Source organism: Molothrus ater, chromosome Z (assembly GCF_012460135.2).
Source record: "Molothrus ater isolate BHLD 08-10-18 breed brown headed cowbird chromosome Z, BPBGC_Mater_1.1, whole genome shotgun sequence".
In the NCBI taxonomy this organism is placed as follows: domain Eukaryota; kingdom Metazoa; phylum Chordata; class Aves; order Passeriformes; family Icteridae; genus Molothrus; species Molothrus ater.
In genome coordinates this window covers 23,193,100-23,215,421 of record NC_050511.2, presented here as the reverse complement: position 1 = coordinate 23,215,421, position 22,322 = coordinate 23,193,100, and the positions used below count along the sequence as shown (strand labels likewise).

Here is a 22,322-nt window from a genome sequence, read left to right as displayed (position 1 = left end):
AATCTGCACTTTATCTGGTAGCCATGAAGTCTGCAGAAGAAATCTCTATACTCACATATTTGCATCTATACTCACATATTTGCAGAAGGTCTTTTCACCCCCAAAATGGAGTTAATACAAATAGAAAATTATTATTTATTATTAATAGAAAATTATAACACCAGAACAAAATAATAAATTCATTATAAAAGAGGTATATACCCATACAAAATAAAATCTACTCAAAGCTACAGATGCAGATCAGCAATATATTTTGGCATTTTTAGTATACCCATCATCCATACAACTACATCCCAACTACATCCTTCCTTTCCTATATTGATGAAGGTTTTAATATACTTGGGATACTTTAATTTAGACTGTGGAATGCAAGTCACAAGTTCTTTTTGCTTTACAGCTTTTGATAAGATGCATGATTCATTTTCAATGCCAATATGGATTTTATTTTTCTTTAACCAGCTATAACTCAGATATCATTAATGAACTTCATTTTCATTGTTGTTTACTTAGGATTGTAAAACACACAGGCTGGTAACTACAGTCCTTCACAGTATCTTTTTCTTCCAAAAGGAACTTTTGCAACAAATCTTGCCTTAAACCCTATGTGTTAAAGCTAGGTTAATCACTGAATAGATAAAAGAGAACTAAAGTGAAGCAATACAGAATAGACTAAAAAGAAAAGGAAATTAGTTTGCTCTAAAACACCTAGTTATACTTTCACATATGACTAGCCATATTACTTTCAGAGAAAATAATTTTAGCATAGAATACAAGCATAATTTATCTTTCCTTCTACATAAAATTGCATCAGCTGCTCAGCTACCTAGAATTACTAGGAAAAAAAAAAGGAGCAGGTATTCAAGCTCTTGTATCTGCTTATCAAAATGTTAGCTACTTGTAAAGCAAGGGTAAAAATGTAACTAGGAGTTTATAAGCCTCAATTATAAAAATACTTGTAAACTTCTGTTTAAAATTTAAATACACTTGCAAAAAGTCACAGATTTGTTGATAGACTCTAATTCCTAATCAGCTACCCTTGAGGGTATGTTAACAATGGCTTGCACTTGATAATTTTGCATTTTAGATTAACCAAGAGCTTGCGTTTTAATTGAATCTTTGTGTTAAGACACTCTAGGAGTAGAGTGATTTTTCATTTATCTCACCAGAAATTTTAATGAAGTGCTGGGTTAAGGTTACATCTCATCTCAATTTAAGTTTTTTGCTTACCTCAGCTTATATTAAAATTTACTACTGATTGAGATCTAAAAAAACCCTACATCTCATACTGTCTAAAAATGACTTAATTCTACTATAGTAAAATTCTCCTCCAGATAATGGCTTGCTATTTCAAATGTAAAATTACTCTGGCTAAATGAAATACATTGTGTCTTTTCTGTGCAACAAAAACTGCATTAAAAACATACAACAGCAAGTTCTCTCTGAAAAAACTTCCTGATTTACAGAAATTTAGAGGCATCTACACTTACTTGCTATTCTATCTCTAACATAGAGATTACGCCAGTAAATTTCAAAAATCCTGCTTGAGGTCAAATAGCTACGGAAAATAAACAGATTTTGAGTAAAAGTTTCCTTTTCAATAAAGTACAGTGTCAAATATCACCCAAATAATATTAGACTGTTATACACCTAGTTAATATTACTAATTACATTCTCCCTCCAAACATGGATTAAAAAAATCAAACTGATTAAAAGAAAAAATATTTAAAACATTATAATCAAAATAACCAATAATCAACAGTAGATTATTTCAGATACAGTGGTTAACATATTATGGCTTGTCTGAGAATTATCAGCCCTTAAGTACATAGAAGTGCAAAAAGTAACTTGACATTTCCATCAAGTGAACAAAAGTGGAAAACCATTGATATTCAACTAAGTCACTAGGACTCTCCCATTCAGGTAAAAAACTATTTAATGAACATACTGATTTGCTGACATTAGATTAGAGCTAGCAAGAGGTGGCAACTAATATTAATGTAAGGGAATAGCTCTGCATTTAAGTAGAAGGAATACAAAGGTCAGTGTCAAACATTTGTGGTTCCAGTTACACATTATTACCCTACAGATTTCAGGCACTTTGACTGTCAAACAGGGAAAAGGAACTGCAAAAAGCTGAGACATTCCACTAATCAAATGCAGGCACTTCATAAGTCTATGACCAAAAGCTGTTGTTTTACAGTTTGGTCCCATTTGAAGAATTCATATGGCTGCAAATGGACCTAATTTTCTCCAGCAAGACTATAAAATACATAAAAAAGACAAACATTTTAGAAAGTATGTTGAAGGAGCTTTTTCTTTTAGGCTAAGTATGAAGTAAAGCTTCCCTCAAAGAATTCAAAAAGATGAATCAAATTAACACAAATTTCCCCAGGATGCATCCTCATTAAACCTATAAAGTCGACAGCCTAAGGCCACACCTGTACTTAAGGACCACCACCTATAAGCAGCTGCATCTCCTCCAATTTTAAAGGCTGAATCAAGCAACAAATGGCACTCTTGATTTCCCCACTGTGAGCAAATTGCTCTTTTCCAATTAGGGGCAAAGAATAAGCTTATTCAGATTGGAGTTACCTGCTAACAAAACACTTGTGCACTATGCACGTTCTGTTAGTAAATGTGGAAGCTTTCTGGGAATATTCAGTGGTAGGTGACAAAAGACAACTACTTAAGATAAAGCTTTGCCATGCTAAAGTAGTCCTTACAAGGCTATGAAAGATTAAATGGAGACTGATCCATTTTTGACCACCACAAGCTGTGGAGTCTGGGGTGAAAGAGCACAATTAGATGTAGTGAGCCTTAAAGAGAGATCTGTATGTTTTCTTTCTGAAATAATTAGTCTTCATATTAGTTCTCAAAATAGTAAGACTTCAGAAGCTGAGATGTCAGCTCAGACTGGAATCAGGTCTCACTAGTGAATAGACATAGAGGGATCAAAGGGAGTAAAAAGTTGTTGCAGTTAACCAAGTATGTCTCCAAACAAACCCAGCAGACCTAAGTCCAGTCTATCATTTTCAGCTACTGCTTCAGCCGGTATGTTTGTAAGTATGGTGTCCAATACACAGTGTATGCGCCCAATAGGCAATGAGCCCATTATCTCCCCTTAAGTAACTCCAAATTCCAAGGAGATAAAAGATCCAAATCTACTCTATACTTTTTTTGTTAAAGTAAATGTGTAAATGACTAGGCATGGGATAACCATTTACCATATGCTATAAGGCCCAGGAGTACAACTCAGGGATTTTACTTTTTTGGGGGTATTTTTTAGCCCTTTATTCCTCCACTGGTACTAACAACCTAATCCCACATTCACAGACTGCATGTATACCGTGTGCACGAACCATGATATAAAATACATGAAGAACCACTGCAGGTGTAGCTTCACACAAGCTCAAGGCCTCTGTCAAATCAAGCACAGATGCAGTCAGGAGACCTAACCGATTTACTGTCTGCTGAACCACTAAGTTCTAACACACCTCTTTCAGTAACCCTTCGGTGGCAGTTACAGGATGTCTTTTAGCCAACAGAACCTTTTATGCTTTGAACACCTTGACTGTGCTAGAACAGGATACAGTCCTGGATACTGCATCCTGGAGGATACAGCCGTGTTACCAAAACACTTGGAAAATAGCAGATGGAGCAATACACTACCTGGTACCTAGTAAAATTTCCACATAGTCAAAAAGGTTTACGTACAATTAATTAGTAATCTGAACAAGAACATGAGAATGTTTTAATTCACAAATCTGGTTTCTCTTTGAAATCTAACTTTGATTCTTTGGTCAATTATCTTTCTAGTTCACAAGTGGGAAACTTATCTGCAAAACAAAATGAACTAAAGATTGTGAGACATTCAGGAGTACATATGGAAAACCTGTAGCTATATAGGGCAGGTTAAATATAACAGGAGTGTTAAATTTACAGAAATTATGCCAGAACATCTCTTATTTACCAGAGTGGAAATAGAGATGCTGGCAAGAACAAACTGCACAGCAAATATAATTTTTTAAGAACCATACACACTGCAAGATAGATGGATGTCAATAGGCACACTGTGCACCATACACAAGTAATTTATTCCTACACTACTACAAACTAACTGAAATTATCAAACTAATTTCCCAATGAAAAAGTACATATGAAAATTTATAAACACTCGCACACTGATTCATATTATTATATAACTTTGATTTTCAAAATAAAGTTTAAAGAAGCATACATAAAACACATGCTAACAAAAACATTAATTAACGGCCTCATGATGCAAGTAAAACTACATCTTATTAAAGGATAGTCACTATTACATTCATACTATAAATGCATAAATACAGAATGATTCTTATGTCTAAAAACATACAAAGCCACATTGGCAAGGGTTAGGAAAGTGTATTACTTACTGCTGAATGACAGTCTCAGGAGTAAACTCTATAAAAATATAGGCATATGTCACAAATCTGTTTCTTACCGTACTTCTATCCTTCAAAAGCTTTTCTATCACTTCAATCAACATTTCCTTTTGCTCTGGATCAAGACTAGGAGGAAAAATAAAATTATTTTAACTAATTTGGTCAGACATATCCAAAATTAAAGCAGGTTTGATTTTTGACCTTTAGACACAAACTAGCAACAAAGAACTTTGAAGAAACCACTTCCAGAAAAATCAAGTATTCCAAAGAACACACTGTAAAAGAACTTGACTGAAAGTAAGTTAGGAGGACAAAATTAAATTAAAAATATAATTTTATCTTAGACCCTTTATGTGTATTCTATAAGAAACTTAAACTCATAAAAAACCATTAAGACAGGCTAACCAACATCACAGAGAACTTGACTGAACTTCAGATGCTACACGACAAGGTTCTCACTGCTCTTGCAGAAATTAATTTCAGCATGAATATAACTCAGAGGTGAATGAACATCAGGACAAAGATTCATACTTTTATTATCTAATTATCAACATAAAGCTTTTAATAAGACACTTCAACCACTTTTAAGTTAACCTCTAGTTTTAGTCAGAAGTATTGGAACTCAGAAATGTGGACATGGTATTCAAGTGTACCTATACAAAGCTGGTGTGCAAGCTAATGGAAAACAGACTGCTTGAAGTCCAAAATAGCAAAAGCAGAGGAAAAGCAAAACTTGCAAGCAACAACCTTTTCACATCACAAGAGCAGAGAAAAATTTGCCAGAGACATCCACTATTGTCAAACTTGCTTCTTAGGCAAGTAAGGACAAACTTTTCATTCCAGCTGCTTCCCCTTCATGGATCTACACAGCACAGAAGAATTTAAAGCCAAGTCAAAAGAAAATAGGAAATGAATACAAAGACCCTTAGAGATGTGTACTTCTGTGCCTTTGAAAAGTCATTTCAACATGGATACAATTATAGATAAGTGAGGGAGTATTTGGTCATTATTGCATACTTCAGTTTTAATGCTGAGTGATCGATTGCCCTAATGCACAGTATATTATTCCAGGTACAGATTCACAAAGTCATTATCTGGCTGAGTACTACTTCACTAAGATTTTAAGACCTAGCAACATCAGACCATGCAAAATGAGTAACAAAAATTTGTAAGAAGCCATCATCATCATAAGCAACACAACAGTACTTTGTTCTCTAAGTACTTTCACGATCACTTTTGACTGCAACTTCTATTTTTGTAAAAGGAGTTTTACTGGATCTTCTGTCAAGGACCAAAACCTTCAGAGGAAAAGCCAAAAGTCTCTCAAAAAGGTTTTATTTCAAATTTTTTAAAACTGGCAGAAAATTTAGAGAGAAAGGAATATTTAAAGCTAAAAAACTTCAGCAAAACCATTTATTTATGTGATCAAGAAAGTCTTCAGAAAGGCGTGAATGAATGAATTTACATTCCTCCCCCTTCACTGTCCTGATATTTAAGACAAGGAAGGGACCATTTTCAAAGAGAAAATAAAAGAAGAGGCCAAAGAGGTCTGTGATTTCCTCCCATTATGACATCTAGTACTAGTATGGAACCTACTAATACTAGTGATGGGAAGTAGTCCTTCTCCAAACCTCACTGCAAACACAGTACAGTTTTCAGCTGATAGACAGAAACTACTAATATCTTTAAAATGCACTCTTAAATAAAGTAAGCAAAAGGTCTGACATCTGTAGTGATGAAATTACTTCAACATACCTGGCAATGTTGACTATATTGGACACAAACGTTGCTGTTCAGACTATGTCTGAAATCTTTTCTGTTTGATATGTAAACTTCCTGCTGCTAGGATTAACTGAACTGCTAATAAACAGCTCTTCTAGGGCAGACATCCATCCAAACACCATGACACTAAACACAGGGAAGTCTGGAGTATCGAACTTGCATCCAGAACCCTGACTAGAGTACTAACTGAAATACAGAACTATCAAACAGGCAGAGAATCTGGGAAAACCAAAAAGCAAACGGAGCATACAAACATATTAGAATAAACGGTTACTACTTCTTATTCAAATGGCTGCAGAAGATGGAGTAGCTAGATGTAGGAGAGTGTATTAACTGTTGAGTTTTACTTAAAAAATCCATTCCTTCTGAATTCTGATTGCGACCAACTTAAAAATAAGTATTCTGAAATGACTTACTTGTTGCAGTAGGCCAATAGTCAGCCTTGCCACCAATGTATGATCAGTAATGCAATGATTCAGTATTGCTGAATTATCTAGCTATCAGTCATTAACTTTTTTAAACAAAGTATACAAAGACAGCTTGTTAACTACTACCTAATTCTTACTTTCTGCCAAGCCAACCGAGTCTGCCTGTGGGCAGGTTAATTTGATAACCTCTTCACTAGTTTCCAATACTGTTGCTTCCTCCAATGACCAAGAAAATTATATTCTCTCCCTTGGTTCCATGGCTAACTAGCACTATGAGATACAGCATTTGTACTAGTAAGTTTTGAAAATGTGAAAATAAAAGTTCACATGCTTTTTATAAACAGGTCTCAAATCCTACTACTAAGGACACAATTTTTAACTCCAGCTCCACTCAGAAGTAATCATGAAGCTTACTCTAGTCCAGGTAAGGAGGAATTTCCAGCTACAGCAGCTCAAAATCTTGCATCATGATACTTAGGATGCTTGCATGAAGACAGCTTTTGAAGGATGCACCCTCTGAGGCCGTCTGAACCATTAAGGAAACAGAACATCAGTTTCACTAGTTTTCCTTTGTCATGTAAGCTCCATGCCCATTTCACTACCACTAGGAATACATGGAAAATAGAAGGACATAGGCCAGTTTCTCCAGATTCTGTTACTGTGTTTTTTACCTGATTCAGAACCTCTAACATCTCTTAATCTCCACTTTTTGGAATTGGTGAAATAAAAGTGAAGTAGAATAAATGCCTGAAAATGTTTTGTAAAGGTACGGGTTCTGTTGACTCCACCTCTGCAAACCAGTACCCACATCTTTATAAGAACTCTTACAAAGCAAGAATTTCTGAAGTAAGAAGATCTGAAAGATTTTGACTTGCACAGATAAAATTTCTAGAAGTTAGCATTCTTTTGTCACATGTGCCGCAAATTACTTTCAGGCAAATGCCCAAGGATGAAAGATATATACTTGAAACAGTGAATTCATAGATTCTGAGAATACCCATCAAAACAGTTGTTACACAGATGAAAATAACTAGTATCTTAAAAAACAAAAGACAGTGTATCAGTTTCTTTTTGTATCTCTTTATAGCTAGCCTGTTAAGTCTAGCAATCAAGAGAACTGCCTGAATCACAACCAAACCAGCTGAGTGACAGAATGTCTACACCCACCCCATCCTTTTAAAGAAATAGATCTGAGACATGCTAAATTCAATTCAATTCAGTAGTCTTTATAAACGTAGCCCACAACTATTACAACTTGTTTTTCAGTAATTGCCAGAATCACTTACCTGTACAGTTTTTGGATTGCATGGGCTGCATTTTTTCTCACATAAGGAGATAAATCAGAAGAGGCTTCCTTAATAGCAAGCATCATAATAGGAACAATAATTGGGACACGTATACTGGATAAAACTCTTAGAGCACTTGCACGGATTAACTGATTAGGATCCTAAAAAACAGGAGTGAAGGGGTGAAATAAAATAAGATAGTGCAGAAACAAGTCATTAAATACACTGCTGTGCTTACACTAATTAGTGATGATACATTAAAACATGTAAATCTAAGCCAGACTTGCAAGTGAAGGCCATACTATAATAATTTCTTCACACAATTCCAAAACAAAAAAAAAAGTAAAACAAATAAAGAAAGAGAACACTAAACATTATGAAAATATCAAAATTTTATAAAGGAAAACATTAACATCATGCAATTTTCCAGAAAAAATATGTGAATTGTGGATAAAATATTAATATTTTATTTAATAATCTGATACATTTGCTGCAATCCAAGTGGAATTCAGATATTCTGAGAGAAACACTAACTCAATTTTAATGCCTATATTTACAAAATGTCAAATAAAAATGTTGTTCTCAGTTGTGACATTCCCATTCAAGTTCTTGACAAAATATCCATTCTATGCCTTACTGCAAGATATAAACTGAAGCCAGTAACAAAAATAATTTCAAAGAACATGTCAAAATATTCGGCTAAATGTTTTGAGACTTCTTTCTATTTCTTATCCTCTCTTCTTCTGCCTCAGTTCTTGGTCAATTTTACAAGACTACGGTTAGCCTGGAGATCCAACACATCTGTATTTGGACGAACTATTATGTAAACGTATCCATTAATCATGGGGTTTGGAACACAAGGGAAAAATGTTGCTTAATCAAGTACTAAATCCCCTGAAATCTAGCAAAGTGAAATTGCAGCATCAGTAATTCACTATACTTTACAGTGTCTTGCAATAAGGTAAACTCCCAAAGAACATTTCTCCCAAGGACTGAGAGCTGGCAACACATATTTTCAGACTGGTATTACCTAATTCTCAATTAATCTAAGATCTCAAAATCCCTACATTTTAGAAGCTTCTAAGTACTAAGTATCTGGATGGTGAAAGCTCTTTATTTGACTGTTTTTGGAAAAATATCTTGTTCCTGCTAGAGTCTGCAAAGCTCATCTGCAGCCACTTTAGTTTAAAATAAAAAGTTCCTTCAACAGAGGGAGGTAAAAGAAAATCTCCACACATAAAGCCAAATTATAATCATTACAAAATGAGAAACAAAACATTACAAAACACGAACAGAGACCTATCTTTCATAGCAGGCATAGTAATTTCTTTAGTTCCTGACAATCTCCACTATTTGGTGTCTACCCCCTTGTCACAGCACCAGTTCTTTTTTTGCTACTCAGCCACAACATTATCACTCCTCCCTCTGCACTCATTACTCACAGCTTTTAAAAGAGTTATGCCATGAGGAGTGTTCACTGTATACATACATCACAAAAAACACTGGATACAAAGTCATTTGAATTCTAGCTTTTTGTGGCAGTCAGAGATAGTGAAGGCAGTACATATGACATTGGGATGAAAGTTCAAGGGAAGGGGACAGAAAACTTTCTAGTCAATGTGGGATCCTCCTACAGCTGCACAACTGGTGCTCTGATTGCAACATTTTCCAACAAGATGCAAGGTGTGGGTTAAGTAACATAACTGAAATGAGCCTAGAATACAAGAAGAGCACACAAAAAACCCAATCTTCTCTTATTATAAAAACTGGCCAAATTTCAGAACAGAAACTTAATAAATCTTTCTTCTCTCCACAGTCACACTTCAAAGGCAATCCTAAACTTTGCTGTCTAGTCCCATTTCTCATTGTTATCTCATTTGAAACAAGAGTACAAAAAGCTATTTTTTCAGTGTTTTTAATGAAAAAGTACCATGTGCAAGACACTGAAAATTTTAATTTAGGTACTACTGTCTTCCTTATGTTTCAATTCTCTGTTGTACACAAAGCTCATTTTTTTACATAAACTAAAAAGGAGCATAGGTGGTTCATGGTAATAACGGGGTCTTTTTTCCATACATACAAGTTACATTGGAATGAGAAGTCATTCCAGAAATTGTTTGGCATGTGGATTTGAAAGCACCATTCTGCTGTTTTTCTTTAGTGAAGCAATTTTACGTCTTTCAGGCTTACTTAGATGCTTGACAAGGTTTGAGGTAGCAGAAAAAAAATACATCAATCACGTAACTTAAAACTACTTTAGCAGATGTAGATATTTACATGCTTTAATTTACCATACTACACTCACACAGATATATTTTTTTTGTGCTACCAGCTCAGAATTCCCCATAAAATATTATTATTACTCACTCACTTTCAAAGCACGCTGGAAAGTACTGATGGACAATAATGCTAGATCTTGCTGCTCCTCTGCGTAGCGCATCAGATAAACATACACAAGCTTTTTTATCTGAAAAGAAAAAACACAGTGAATTTCACTATGAGAAAGTTTTACAATTCTATAAAACTAGTTTCTAGATTTCACATTTTTACCAACATTTTCTTCTAAGAAAAAACTAATAGATCCCAGGGCTTCTCCCAAAGTCTTATGAAATGCCTGAGGTGCTGCAATGCTACCTTATTAATGAAACAGTCAGATGAAGACTAGTAACACAGAGTTCTGCTTTATATTATTAACTAGTAAATTAAGACTATAATAAACTAAGATGCTGACATGGGGAAACTGATCACTTGAGCACACTTTTTTTTTTCTTATAGAAAATAGTTTAAAGTGAAATAGCCAAGAATTTCAACAAGACCATTTTATTTTACCCTGAAACTCAAAATAAATTACTTTAACACATTTGAAAGTGAATATAACTTAAAGCTGAACTGTGGTAACTTACCCCTTTCAAATCTGATTAAAAGAGCACTTATCTTGGATAAAAACAAACGATGTTAGACTCACCTCTGCATGACTACAAGCATTCAAAGGATGCAATATAAGCAAAGCATACTACAAAGGATGTAATGTCCAAAGATTAAGAAAACCTCAGTATGATTTTGGGGAGGAGGGTATTCAATTTAGTTCATTTTACCCCTCATACCCACGAAGCAGTGAAAACATTTTCTTACATTTGAGTAGTAAACTGACTGTTGGGGTTTATAATGGAAAATTCTGAAAGACCCACAACTACAGCTGTGCTAATAATTACTGTCACTATCAGAAGATCTATCTTTGTGCCAATTCTGGCAAAAAACCATAATATTAAATCACAGAAGGTTACACCACGCTAAATTATTTTTGTTCAGTTAGAGAAGTAGCAATCAACATTGACCACGAGGCCTGTGCACTGAATGACTGCAGGTGTGCAAAGAAAGCCTCCTTTCCTTGAAACCACTCTGTGACTAGAAATGGAAGCACTCAGAGCTCCGTGACTACACTATTCTTTTACCATTTACCTTCATTCAATGTTAAAATGCTCTGTTCTATAAACCTTAATCATAACAGGGGCACATTAGGCTTGAGGAACACAGGCAGATTTGTTTAATTAATTTATCAATATAAGCACATCAAAATCCATGAATTATTGATGAAGACTTAATTTTTTTTCTATACCACCAATTGTTTATTAGGTCACTTTTTGTATCCTCACCAACCATGACTTAGTGCACATAATCAAGCTGAGGTCAGCATGCACTTACAACAAAAAAATCATAAGGCACTTCTATAAACAATAAGGTGCCCTTTGCATCTCTTCAAATAAATTAACATATTATACCACCTCTTCATCTCATTTTCCTGCATCAGTGCACTGAGCCCTGATTTTTAAAAAATATAGCAGCCATTTCTGGGCAGAAAATTCTGGAAAATGGCATGGATACAAGTCACAGAATTGCAGAATGTTCTGAGTTGGAGGGGACCACAAGGATCATTGAGTCCAACTCTTCAACAAATGACCTATACAGGGATGGAACTCATAACTTTGGTGTTTTTAGCACCATGTCCTAGCCAACTAAGCTACTCTCAGGGTTACTCAGATAAATCAATGTATTTTATGCTACTGCATTGCTGCAACTTGTACAAACAGATTTGGTTAAGAATTCTTCGGAACAGGGAAAAAGTTGGCAAAACATTTTCAGGAAACAGGATCAATGCACTAAGGATCTGACTTAATCTAGTAATTTCTCATAAAGCATCCTATGTAACGGACCATGATAAAGCTTCTGAGACAGAAAAGGTCTAACTAGATGGCTGCAAGTACATCTAAACTACAACCTAAACTTGTCATTTAACTCAAATTGATAGAGAAATTTGTCAGATGGCTTTACTAATTGTCCTGATCTCTGTTCAGTTTAACAGTCTCTTTCTGCACAAATATGTTAGTATTAAGTGGTGGAAAAATGAGTAAGTAGGGAAGTTTAACCACAGCACAGATGATGACATGTGAGTTCACATAACTGTCTATTTGTTTTAAAAGAGGAGAAAAGGTCCATAAAATATAAACAGTGAAAAGCTTCTACTAATAATGTTTGGTTATGTGATAAGACCTCATCTTCACACCCACAAAGCATCCCTCCCACAAGGGGGATGGAGGGATGTGTGCACACAACATCCTGCTCTAGTTTCTCCCAAGCCCATGACAGGAACCATCGGCTCAGAGATGCATAAAGAAACAAAATAATAGGAGGGAAAACAAATTCAGGACTCAGAGAAAGGATACCCTGTCACACTCCTCTCAGAAAAACCTCAGGAGGGCTGCAGCTCTTATGCCCAGGTGTTAATACCACCAAAAGTCAACGAAGACTAGAGCACCTTTCAGGCTGAAGGTGTTTACATGTACAAAAATGGGAAACAGACGAAAAGTATTTTAGACATGACATGGGATGTTCTGGGGAAGAGCTAAAGTGAAGGAGAAGCAAGGGAAATCTACATGATCTGGAAAGTAATAAGTCAGGGATAAGAGGGCTGAACAGTTTGATAATTGGTACATCTATCCTTCTGTTCTCTGCATGTGAATAGCACAATCTGTTGCATTGCCTCATTAAATTTCATTTTGAACTGTTTTCTTTATTTGGTGTGAAGATGCATTCATGTGCCTACAACTACAGTCAGGCCACAGGCTGGAGGGCTGCTATGTCCATGGGCACCAGCAACTAGAGAGACGAGAGTGAGGGGATTAAAGTATGACTCCAGCATCTGCAATGTTAGATCAAGCAATAGGGATCTCTAAGTCCAAGGTGGCCAGCATCTGGAAAAAGTGAGGGTCTGGCTGCCAGCACCTAGTCAGGGACCACAAGCTAGATGGCCCCATGAGCATGTGTGTAACTGAAGAGACCAGAATATGTGAAACCAAGCACAAGCCAATTTGTCTGTGGTGCATCAAGCTGCACCAGCTAACAAGTGGGTGAAGTGGTCTGGGAAGGAAATAGGTGTGGGTGTGAGCATATATGGGCAAGACCACAGGAGGGGCTGGCTATGCCACAGACCAGTGAGGTCCCATCCAGATGCAAGGAAAGCCCATGGCCTTTGGGTCTCTAGGGGCAAGAACCATGATTTTTTGCGCATCTCTTCAAGGGCATAACCACAGGGGTTTAGATAGTAGAGGAGCAAGAAAGTTCTGGCCAGATCCACCTGTATGTGCACAGAGGTGCACACACCTGTGTGTCCAAGGGCAAGTCCATGAGGGAGCAGGAGAGTCCTGGTTTAGAGGGATTCCTGTGTGTAAAGACATTTGTACCAGCAAACCAGAAAGGGCTACAGCTTTAGGGGCTCATATGCCCAGGTGCCATCAACAGGGGCGACTGAGATCCATGGGCCAGACACTGGGCAGACTCCATGAGGATGAACACTGCATATATACACACATTCCCACTAGCAGACCATCTTGAACTGCCAAGCTGCTGACACTGTTTGTGTTCACCTGAATATCCCGTGATAATTTACATGAGTGCCTCTCTACATGCATATTTGTTCTGTATATGTACAGATACAATATTTACATGTATGTGCACACCTACCAGGAATACAGTCTCAGCTTCACTACTGGTTGGGTTAAAAGCCTTGAACTAGGAGAGTCTTGCTTCTATCAGACTAGAGGCTCCAGCTCTAACAGTTAAAAGCACTCCAGATAAATAACATTGTTTAAGGCACTTGTCTTTGTTTAAGGTCTCCCTGTTAAAAATTTGACTTAAGACTACTCATAAACATACTTACAAACATAAATTACATTTGAACAGAATATTTAACTAGTCTGATTTCTTACCCACATCTTTTTACTGCCTGTCACTAAAAGTACAATTACAACTTCTAAAATTATTTTAATACAGTAAATTCCTGAAAGACTCTGAATTAGCATCTTTGTACATTTCCTCCTCCTTGCCTTACCAGAGCTCAATACTTGGCCTTGACCAAATAAATCCACTCTCTCAAAGAACAAAAAAACCCAAAGATTTTAAAGTAGTAACTAAAAAAGAATAATTTCTTCAAAGTTAAAATTAAACTCAAAGTTGACTATTACTATCCATCCATGTAAATAAGGAAGAAAACTGATGTTTCATCCATTATATCACGGCATGTTAGAATGACAAAAGAGTTTGCTGAGGCCATTACTATTGGAAATATAACCTTTAGTGCCATAAGCCAGGGAAAAAATATTTTTTTGTTCCTACTAATAATAAAAATATAATAATAAATAATAAAGTCTGAAGTACACATTTTCAGAAGAGGACAGAAAAATTGAAGCATGCATTCAAATTATTTCTCTCCTTAAAGCCCAATACTTCAAACAACTGTTGCCCACGTTTTTTAAAAATTACAGTCCTGAGCAGTAGGAAGTAACTAAAGTCCTTGCATGTTCACTCTACTTTCATCAAACTGATGCTTGTTAGGCACCATGAGGTCTCAAACTACAAATTTACAGATGCTATTTTTATCAAAATCTTCTTTGTAAAGTCGACTATAACTGTGACACTTCTGCAGGGAAGCCGTCAGAGTACGCGCAGTAATGCTAGTGAGCATCAGAGTTACATTTTCTACATACGCCCTGTGGTTATACAAGAGTAACCCTGTGGATTCAAACACATCATCCTTTAACACAACCTCAAATTTTTAGCGTTCTGGAAATCTGAATTTTCACAAATCCAGGATGGACTTTTCCCCTTTGCTTTCTTACAAGAAACAACAACAAAAAAAAGATACAGAAGTAAGCTACTTTGTGTCTAATAACACCCAATACAGATGCAAGAACACACCTTTGTTTTTTTTTACCCAGACATTACCTTTCAGCTTTGATCTGCAACAGATGTTTAAAAATACAATGTAGCACAAACCCAAGCTTTGCCAAAAGCACCACACTTCAAATACTGAACTACAATAACTTTCTTCAATTACATCATACCTCATAAACTTTCTAAAATTAAGTAATTTTTCTTTTAAATGTAAAGAGCTACTATTTCTTCCTCCAAATCACCCAACAGGTTCCCTTTATTTATGCACAAAATTATTACCATAATGTCATTATTGAAATGAACTCCTAAGCAGTTCCATTAATGATACTAGAGATTTTATGCATTATGTTGAAGTCTAATACAATTAGACAAAAGTTTCATAAACAGATTTTCCACAACAGTATGTTTAACAAGTTAGAGGAATACCTCAATATTTTTACTGGCAACATTCTTCACAACAGCAGGAAACAGCTCAGAAGCATTTTTTCCCTTTGCAATCATCTGAAAAAAAAGAGACAAATCTGAGTAATGTAACAATATAAATTATTAGAATGTGGTTTGGGTTTTTTTGCTTTATTACAGATCTTTATTTCAAATCTCATTTCTATGAAATTGAGGGTAAAGATGTAGGTTTTTGTTAATTACTAGACCTGAAAGGATACAATCCATAAAATAAAAACTCTTGGGTGTTGTCTGGTTCTCAGTTTGCTGGAGTGGACTTGAACTGGACTTTAACATATAAGACAGCAAATAATTTTTAATGCTTTCAAAATCACTAAAACCAAAGACATTTCTAACCCAAAAAGCCCTGCAGAATGACCTTTTGGGTGGTGGAGGGGGATAAAAAAGGCCAACCCAACAAAATCCAAGAAGTTATACAAGCTTAAGTCCTGATCCTTTTGCCTGGAACATCTGTGGCTGGCAACAGAACCAAGGAGAAAAATAAAAATAAACATCACACTTTAAAAACAAAATAAAGTTATTGCCCAAAGCAAGCTAAACACAGAAGGCCATAAAGTGTTTATACAGAACAAAAAAAAAATACAAAAGCCACACAGTAAAAGCAAGATCAATCAACCCACCATTTTTTTTTTTAAACAAAGTTTTTCGTGTTTGATCATGAACAAGGCATGTCAAAAACAATAAAACTGTCACAATAAAGATCATAAACATCAAAACCCCGGCTTAGCTTCAGGTCTTGTTCAAACAGCTTAAGAAGGAAGTTATTTGTAGGAAACCGGGTACATAAGAAGGAATAAAATACTTTCATATACACTATAGCTGCACAATTTTCTGCTTAGATATAATTCCAGTAGGATGTCTGGCAGTGCTTTATGTCTAAACTGCTAATACTGGAATTTCAGCATGATGTTACATCAAGTTACATCAGGTTCAGTGCTGCTGATACAGACCCAGAGCACTCCCATCTCTAAGAATTTGTGCGCCTTGCTCAAGGTCAAGATTCAGCCAGCCAAACATCACATTAATCAAAACCCACAAAATCTCATTAAGAAATCATAGAATGGTCCTTTAAAAGTCATCTAGTCCTGCAGCAAGCAGAAACATCTTCAAGATATTCACAGATCAGGCTGCCCCTCACTGAATGTTTACAAGGATGGGATATTCACCATCTCTCTGGGCAACCTGTCCCCATGTTTCACCACCATCGTTGTAAAATCTTCTTCCTAATCTAATCTAAATCAACTGTCTATCAGTTTAAAACCATCCACCCTCATCCAGCCATCACAGGGCCTACCAGCAAGTCCCTCTCCAGCTTTCTCACAGACTCCTTTATGTACTGCAAGGTGCAGTAACATCCCCCCAGAGTCTTCTCTTCTCCAGGCTGAATAACCCTAACTGTCTCAGCTTGCCCACACAGGAGAGGTGCTCCAGCCCTCAGATTCTTTTTGTGGCCTGCTCTGGACCCACTCTAACATGTCTGTTTTTCCTGTCCTGAGGACTGCAGAACTGTATGCAGTTCTTCAGGTTGGGACTCTGTTACGAGAGTGGAGTAGAGCAGCATAATCATCTTCCTCAACCTGCTGGCAACACTTTCTGGGCTATCAGTGAACACTGTCAGCTCACAGCCACCATTTCGTCCACCACACGCCCAAGTCCTTCTTGTCAGAGCTGCTCTTGATCCCTTCATCCACCAAACTCTGCTGATACTGGGGGTTACCCTGACCCAAGGGCCAGACCTTGTACTTGGCCTTGTTGAACCCCATGAGACTGCCATGGGTCCACACTGCAAGTTTGTCCAGATGCCTCTGGATGGCATCCTGTCCCTCATGCATGTCAACTGCACCATTCAGTTTTGTGTGGCCTGCAGATTTGGTGAAAGTGCACTCAATCCCATCATCTATGTCATTAATGAGGATATCAAATAGTATAGGTTCCAGTACAGACCCCTGAGGAACACCTCTTATCACCAATGTCCACTGGGGTTCCAACATACATAAGCAACAAAAAATACCAGGGATCCAACAAAGAAACAGGAGTTCTGCAGCTGCAGTCACTCCTGTCCATGACCATTACATTCCAACCATTACACCACATTATACAGCTGATTAAACTTCATATTCTCAGCTCACAGATCTGTTTGTGTATTTCATTGATAAAACACATTAAAAGCATAAAGAGTTAGGATCTCATGCAACAAAAGCAAGAACAGACAAAGCCAGGAAATACCTAGTAAACTGCATATTCTGAGAAGCTTAGAAGGAGGATGCCAGAAAGAAGGCAGCTCTAGCTCAAGCTATTACTCAGTCTTTCCAAAAAGGAGTAAGAGCAGCTGTCCAGTATGACATTTTGATCTAACCCATTTAACATCTTAAACTGTTCATTGCACCTGTATTAAAACACAGGAAGTGACACAAGCACTGTGAAAAAGCAAGCACAATAAATGAGTTCCAAGGGGTTTTTAATTAAGAATCTAAAATAGATTTACTACTTTCAGGACTGGGGGGGGTCTCCACAATAAATGCCAAATTCAGAATGACAAGGTAGAATTTAACAACAAGATGCACTGCAGAGAAGTAAGAAAGAATGAAAAATTACCATCTTGGTGAAACAGAAGTTACAATACTCAAAAACAGGGATGATCCTCAGACCTCCCTGATACACTGTAATGGTATGACTCTATGCATTACTGGGATTATTTAATTGATCTACCATATAAATATGTATTTAGGGCCTTTTAAAAGAGCGTATTTTGATTCATTATTGCATAGCAACTCGTGTAGACCCTCCTTAGCTTATGGATCATTAACCTGAAAGAACATAAAGGTTCCTTCCAAGACTAATGTCTATCAAATCATTTTTGTGGCTGTGCCTAGACATTTGCCATTTGTGTTGTCTTATACACCTGGAGTTCTTGCATAAAAACATTCATTGTAGTGCAAGAACTGTGTAATGTCAAGATGTACTTTTTTTTTTCCACATGAGAGACACACAGACATGGGTGATACTCTGAGGGAACTCAGGCATGTGACAGTTTCCTAAACTTATGCTCTGAAATCTTCAGGAGTGAAATTTCACTGGTTTTTCCCCAGAAATTCAAACAGGTTTCAAGATCTAGCAATCGTTGTTTGAAGATCAGTGAATGTTTTAAAAGAAATATCAGCTTTATGTTTTCATGCATATAGTAGAATATGTACACACAAAAATTTCTTTCTAAACCAGCTGTGTTGCTTATATTCTTCCAAAGACTGCAATTATTTTATTGCATGCATATAAGAAGAAGAAACATACAAAATAACATACTGATTAAAAAAAAAGGTCATTGATCATGAAAGTCGTATTTTATCTCAAAGTATACTTAGGTACCTTCATGCATAAAGGGAGAAGTGAGAGGATCAAAACTGGACTACTCCTATGCTTGAAACAATGCTGTTTTAAGTCACTCTCTGGCAGACAGATTTTGTTCTATTTGTAATGAATCTCCATCTCCCTAGGAGAAAGTTCACAAACTATCTTAATGGAGGAAGCAACCAGAAAAAGTGCACCAGCATTCTCCTGCTACTTTGCTATCACACCTATATGAACAAATGAAGGTTAAGCCTCCTAAAGTTTACTAAAATACTAAGATAACTGCTGGTATCCTAGAATTAGAGTCATACGGAGCAGTTTAGTTTGGCAGGGACCTTAAAGACTAACCCACCTTCCATGGTTAGGGACACTTTACTAAGCATCTCCCCTGTGAGGACAGGCTTCAGCCTAGAGAAGAGAAGGCTCTGGAGAGACATTAGAGCACCTTCCAGTATGTAAAGGGGGCTAAAAGGGAGCTGGAGAGGGATTTCTATAAGGGCATGTAATGACTGGACAAGGGATAACAGCTTTAAGCTGACACAAGGTAGGTTTACACTGGATGTTAGGAAAAAGTCATTGTGAGGATGGTGAGGCAGTAGAACAGGTGGGCCAGAGAAGCTGTGGATTCTGTAAGTTTTTTTAACTATCTAACACTTAGAAAATAAGCATTCCAGTGATACTCAGACGACAGAGTTCCTTTTTCCTGTAATAGTAAGGCTAGAGGAAGCCTTTCATCTCTGAAAAACACATCTCATTCCTGAGAGATGTAAGGTCCCCTCTGTATGTAAGCACAAAAGCACCTTTGTGCTCCACAAGAACATTATCACAACTGCTACAAAGCCTCATGCTCATATTGTGAAATATCCCAGTCTTGACCTGTAAAGCTCATTGTTTGAGTTTGTTATGTCAGCCAGAGGTTAGTGCCAGGTATTTCGTGTGAAACACATTTTAAACATAGCACAGGAAACAGCAAATACCTTGAAGATATGAAAGAAACTGAAAACAGAGGATTCAGTAAATCAAACAACTCACTTGCGGTTAAGTAATGGTCAGCCTTATATGCTAGAAGGCTGTTTCTACTTCAAGCAGCAGCAGCTGAGCAAGGAAAAAATATCCAGAAATCAGAAGGTGCACACTGCCTTTTGGGGAAGTAGTGCTCTTCCTGCAGTGCAGAGTGCTTAGAACAGGAACAGAAAACAATAACCATGAACTTAAAAAAGGACAGAAATCTGCTATTGGAAACTGGAGAGAATTGTCGGAATTGGAAAATGGGAGAGCAGAAGGAAGAATGTGCCCAGTAAATTCTGCCTTCCCTCGCTGAAGACCTCTTGAGCCTGATCACTTCAACCCAAGTCCATCAAGGAACACAGCTATCACTGCTAACTACACATCTCCAACTTCATGGTATCACACACTTCCACAAAATTAAAGAAGCCGTTAAAACCTCTTTTGAATGTTCAGCAGGAGCAGGTATCTAAAATTAGAGAGTTTGCTCATTGCATACTCATTTGTAATGACAGCATTTTTTGTAGGAAAAAAGGAAAATAAAAAAACCAACCCAGTAAAGCCTTGGTTTAAAATTTAAAGCTGATTCAATTTAATGTTTAATTTCCCCCATATATATAAATATACAACGACATTCAGTTTCAACAGTTTCCAAATACAGAAAAAGATTTGGCCAGTTTTTCAAGGGAGCAAGAAGCAACTTGCCACAACTCTTCTGTCCACAGCAATAACCAGAAAAAAAATACTTTCTGAAGGAAGCAGAAGAATGTAAGTTTACCATGGCACTTATAAAGGTCATGTGTTTTTGCAACAGTACATGCGTATGCCAGACTGGTCAAACCCTTGAGCAATCCCACATCATGTTGGAGAAGATGAATCCAAAAACCTTTCCCAAACCCAAGAAAGACATTATGAAATAACAGCTGATAGGTTACCCGGACCTCACAGGTAAATGGCGTCTCTGGCAGGACTAAGGGATTACAAGCAAAAAGACAATGATCCTGATTAAAACTCCCATCACTGGACAATCATGAAGGGGGAAGCCAGCTCTGGAGTCAGAGGAAAGAACACGATCACACGACACCACCTGTACCTACTCGCTTTGGTACGTACTTGGACAGGATTAAATATGCAAAAACCAAGTAGAACAAAAAAGCACATCCGGAGTAGACTGAAAAAACAATGACAGAAAACAGATTCAAAACCCCTAAAACAAAAAAGCCAAGTGGACACTGAACAATCATCTGTAGCACGTTCTTCCCATACTTTTAAGAAGAAATAAAGCGATTGCATCCACTTCATGATGTTTTGTTTATAGGGTTTAAACATATAATAGCGTTAAACGTTATTCAATCACCTCTATGGGTACATTCACCTGAAATAAGTTATCAAATATTCAGGGATCATGCTCTATCAAAAAAGAAAAACCTCATACAATAATAAAATATAAATAGTAAATGCAACATGTCATTTTATTCCTGCATATTTCTGTTGTTTCCAGTCTGACAAATTTGAAGCATCTCTTGAGGAGCCATTTCCAATTCAAGGTCTCACTGAAAATAGTTGTTTACAGGCATATTGGCACTGTTACATAAATATTTTAAAAGCATGTGACTGCATATATCCAAATACACCAATTTCTACACAAAATTCCAAGTTAAGAATTTTACCATTTGTTCACCACAACTTTTAGAGATCGTTTAGAGACTTAAGTGCTAATCTGGTAAAGAATATGTAAAAGGAAAGCATTATTCCATCCAAGAAATAAAAAAAGATAATAAACTTCCATATCCCCTAACAAATAAAAACAGTAACAGAAAAAAAAAATCACATACCCCAACAATCCTTTTCATTGCATCCAGCTTTGCAGAATCTTTATTGCTTTCCAACATTTGTTTTAGGTCTTCATTCCTATGGTAGAAATATAGTAAAGCATCAATTAGAAAAACTAAAAAAATCAAAGCAGAATACCTTTTTATATTCTTGCATCAGCTCAGCAACTTATGGTGAAGCACTACTCCCTCTTACCCACTTTTAAATTTTTTTACACTGTATAATGAAGTGTTCAGCAAAAGAATGTAACAGATTCTAACAACAACGAAAGACCATGCAACTTTAATCTGCTTTTAAGTGAACCTGTCTCGAAGGCTGAAATCTTAAAGCACAAGAAGAGCTTAATTTAAACCAACAACACATTCACTTCTCCCTTGTCCTCCAGGGAGGGCCAGATGCAATAAATAGAAGCTGGCATGTTTGTGTTAAAATATAATATCAGCTGATGTAAGTCACTGGAAAGTCCAAACTTCAGTATGCTCTGAATTTCACTAAGAATCAGGGATATAACCTTGTGCTCCTACCTGCCT

The 22,322-nt window shown here is 36.6% G+C and overlaps 1 protein-coding gene across 4 annotated transcripts in view; it reads right to left on the bottom strand.

The window, feature by feature from the left end:
• AP3B1 (adaptor related protein complex 3 subunit beta 1) overlaps positions 1-22,322 on the bottom strand; it is a 153,012-nt gene that overhangs the window by 117,675 nt on the left and 13,015 nt on the right. For all 4 annotated transcript variants that reach the window (XM_036403599.1, XM_036403598.2, XM_054517948.1 and 1 more), the window contains exons 2-6: positions 21,795-21,870; positions 15,574-15,648; positions 10,292-10,387; positions 7,921-8,081; positions 4,484-4,550 (exon numbers count right to left, since the gene is read on the bottom strand). In XM_036403599.1, coding sequence (XP_036259492.1) covers positions 4,484-4,550; positions 7,921-8,081; positions 10,292-10,387; positions 15,574-15,648; positions 21,795-21,870 — 475 coding nt within the window. The remainder of the gene's footprint in view (positions 1-4,483; positions 4,551-7,920; positions 8,082-10,291; positions 10,388-15,573; positions 15,649-21,794; positions 21,871-22,322) is intronic.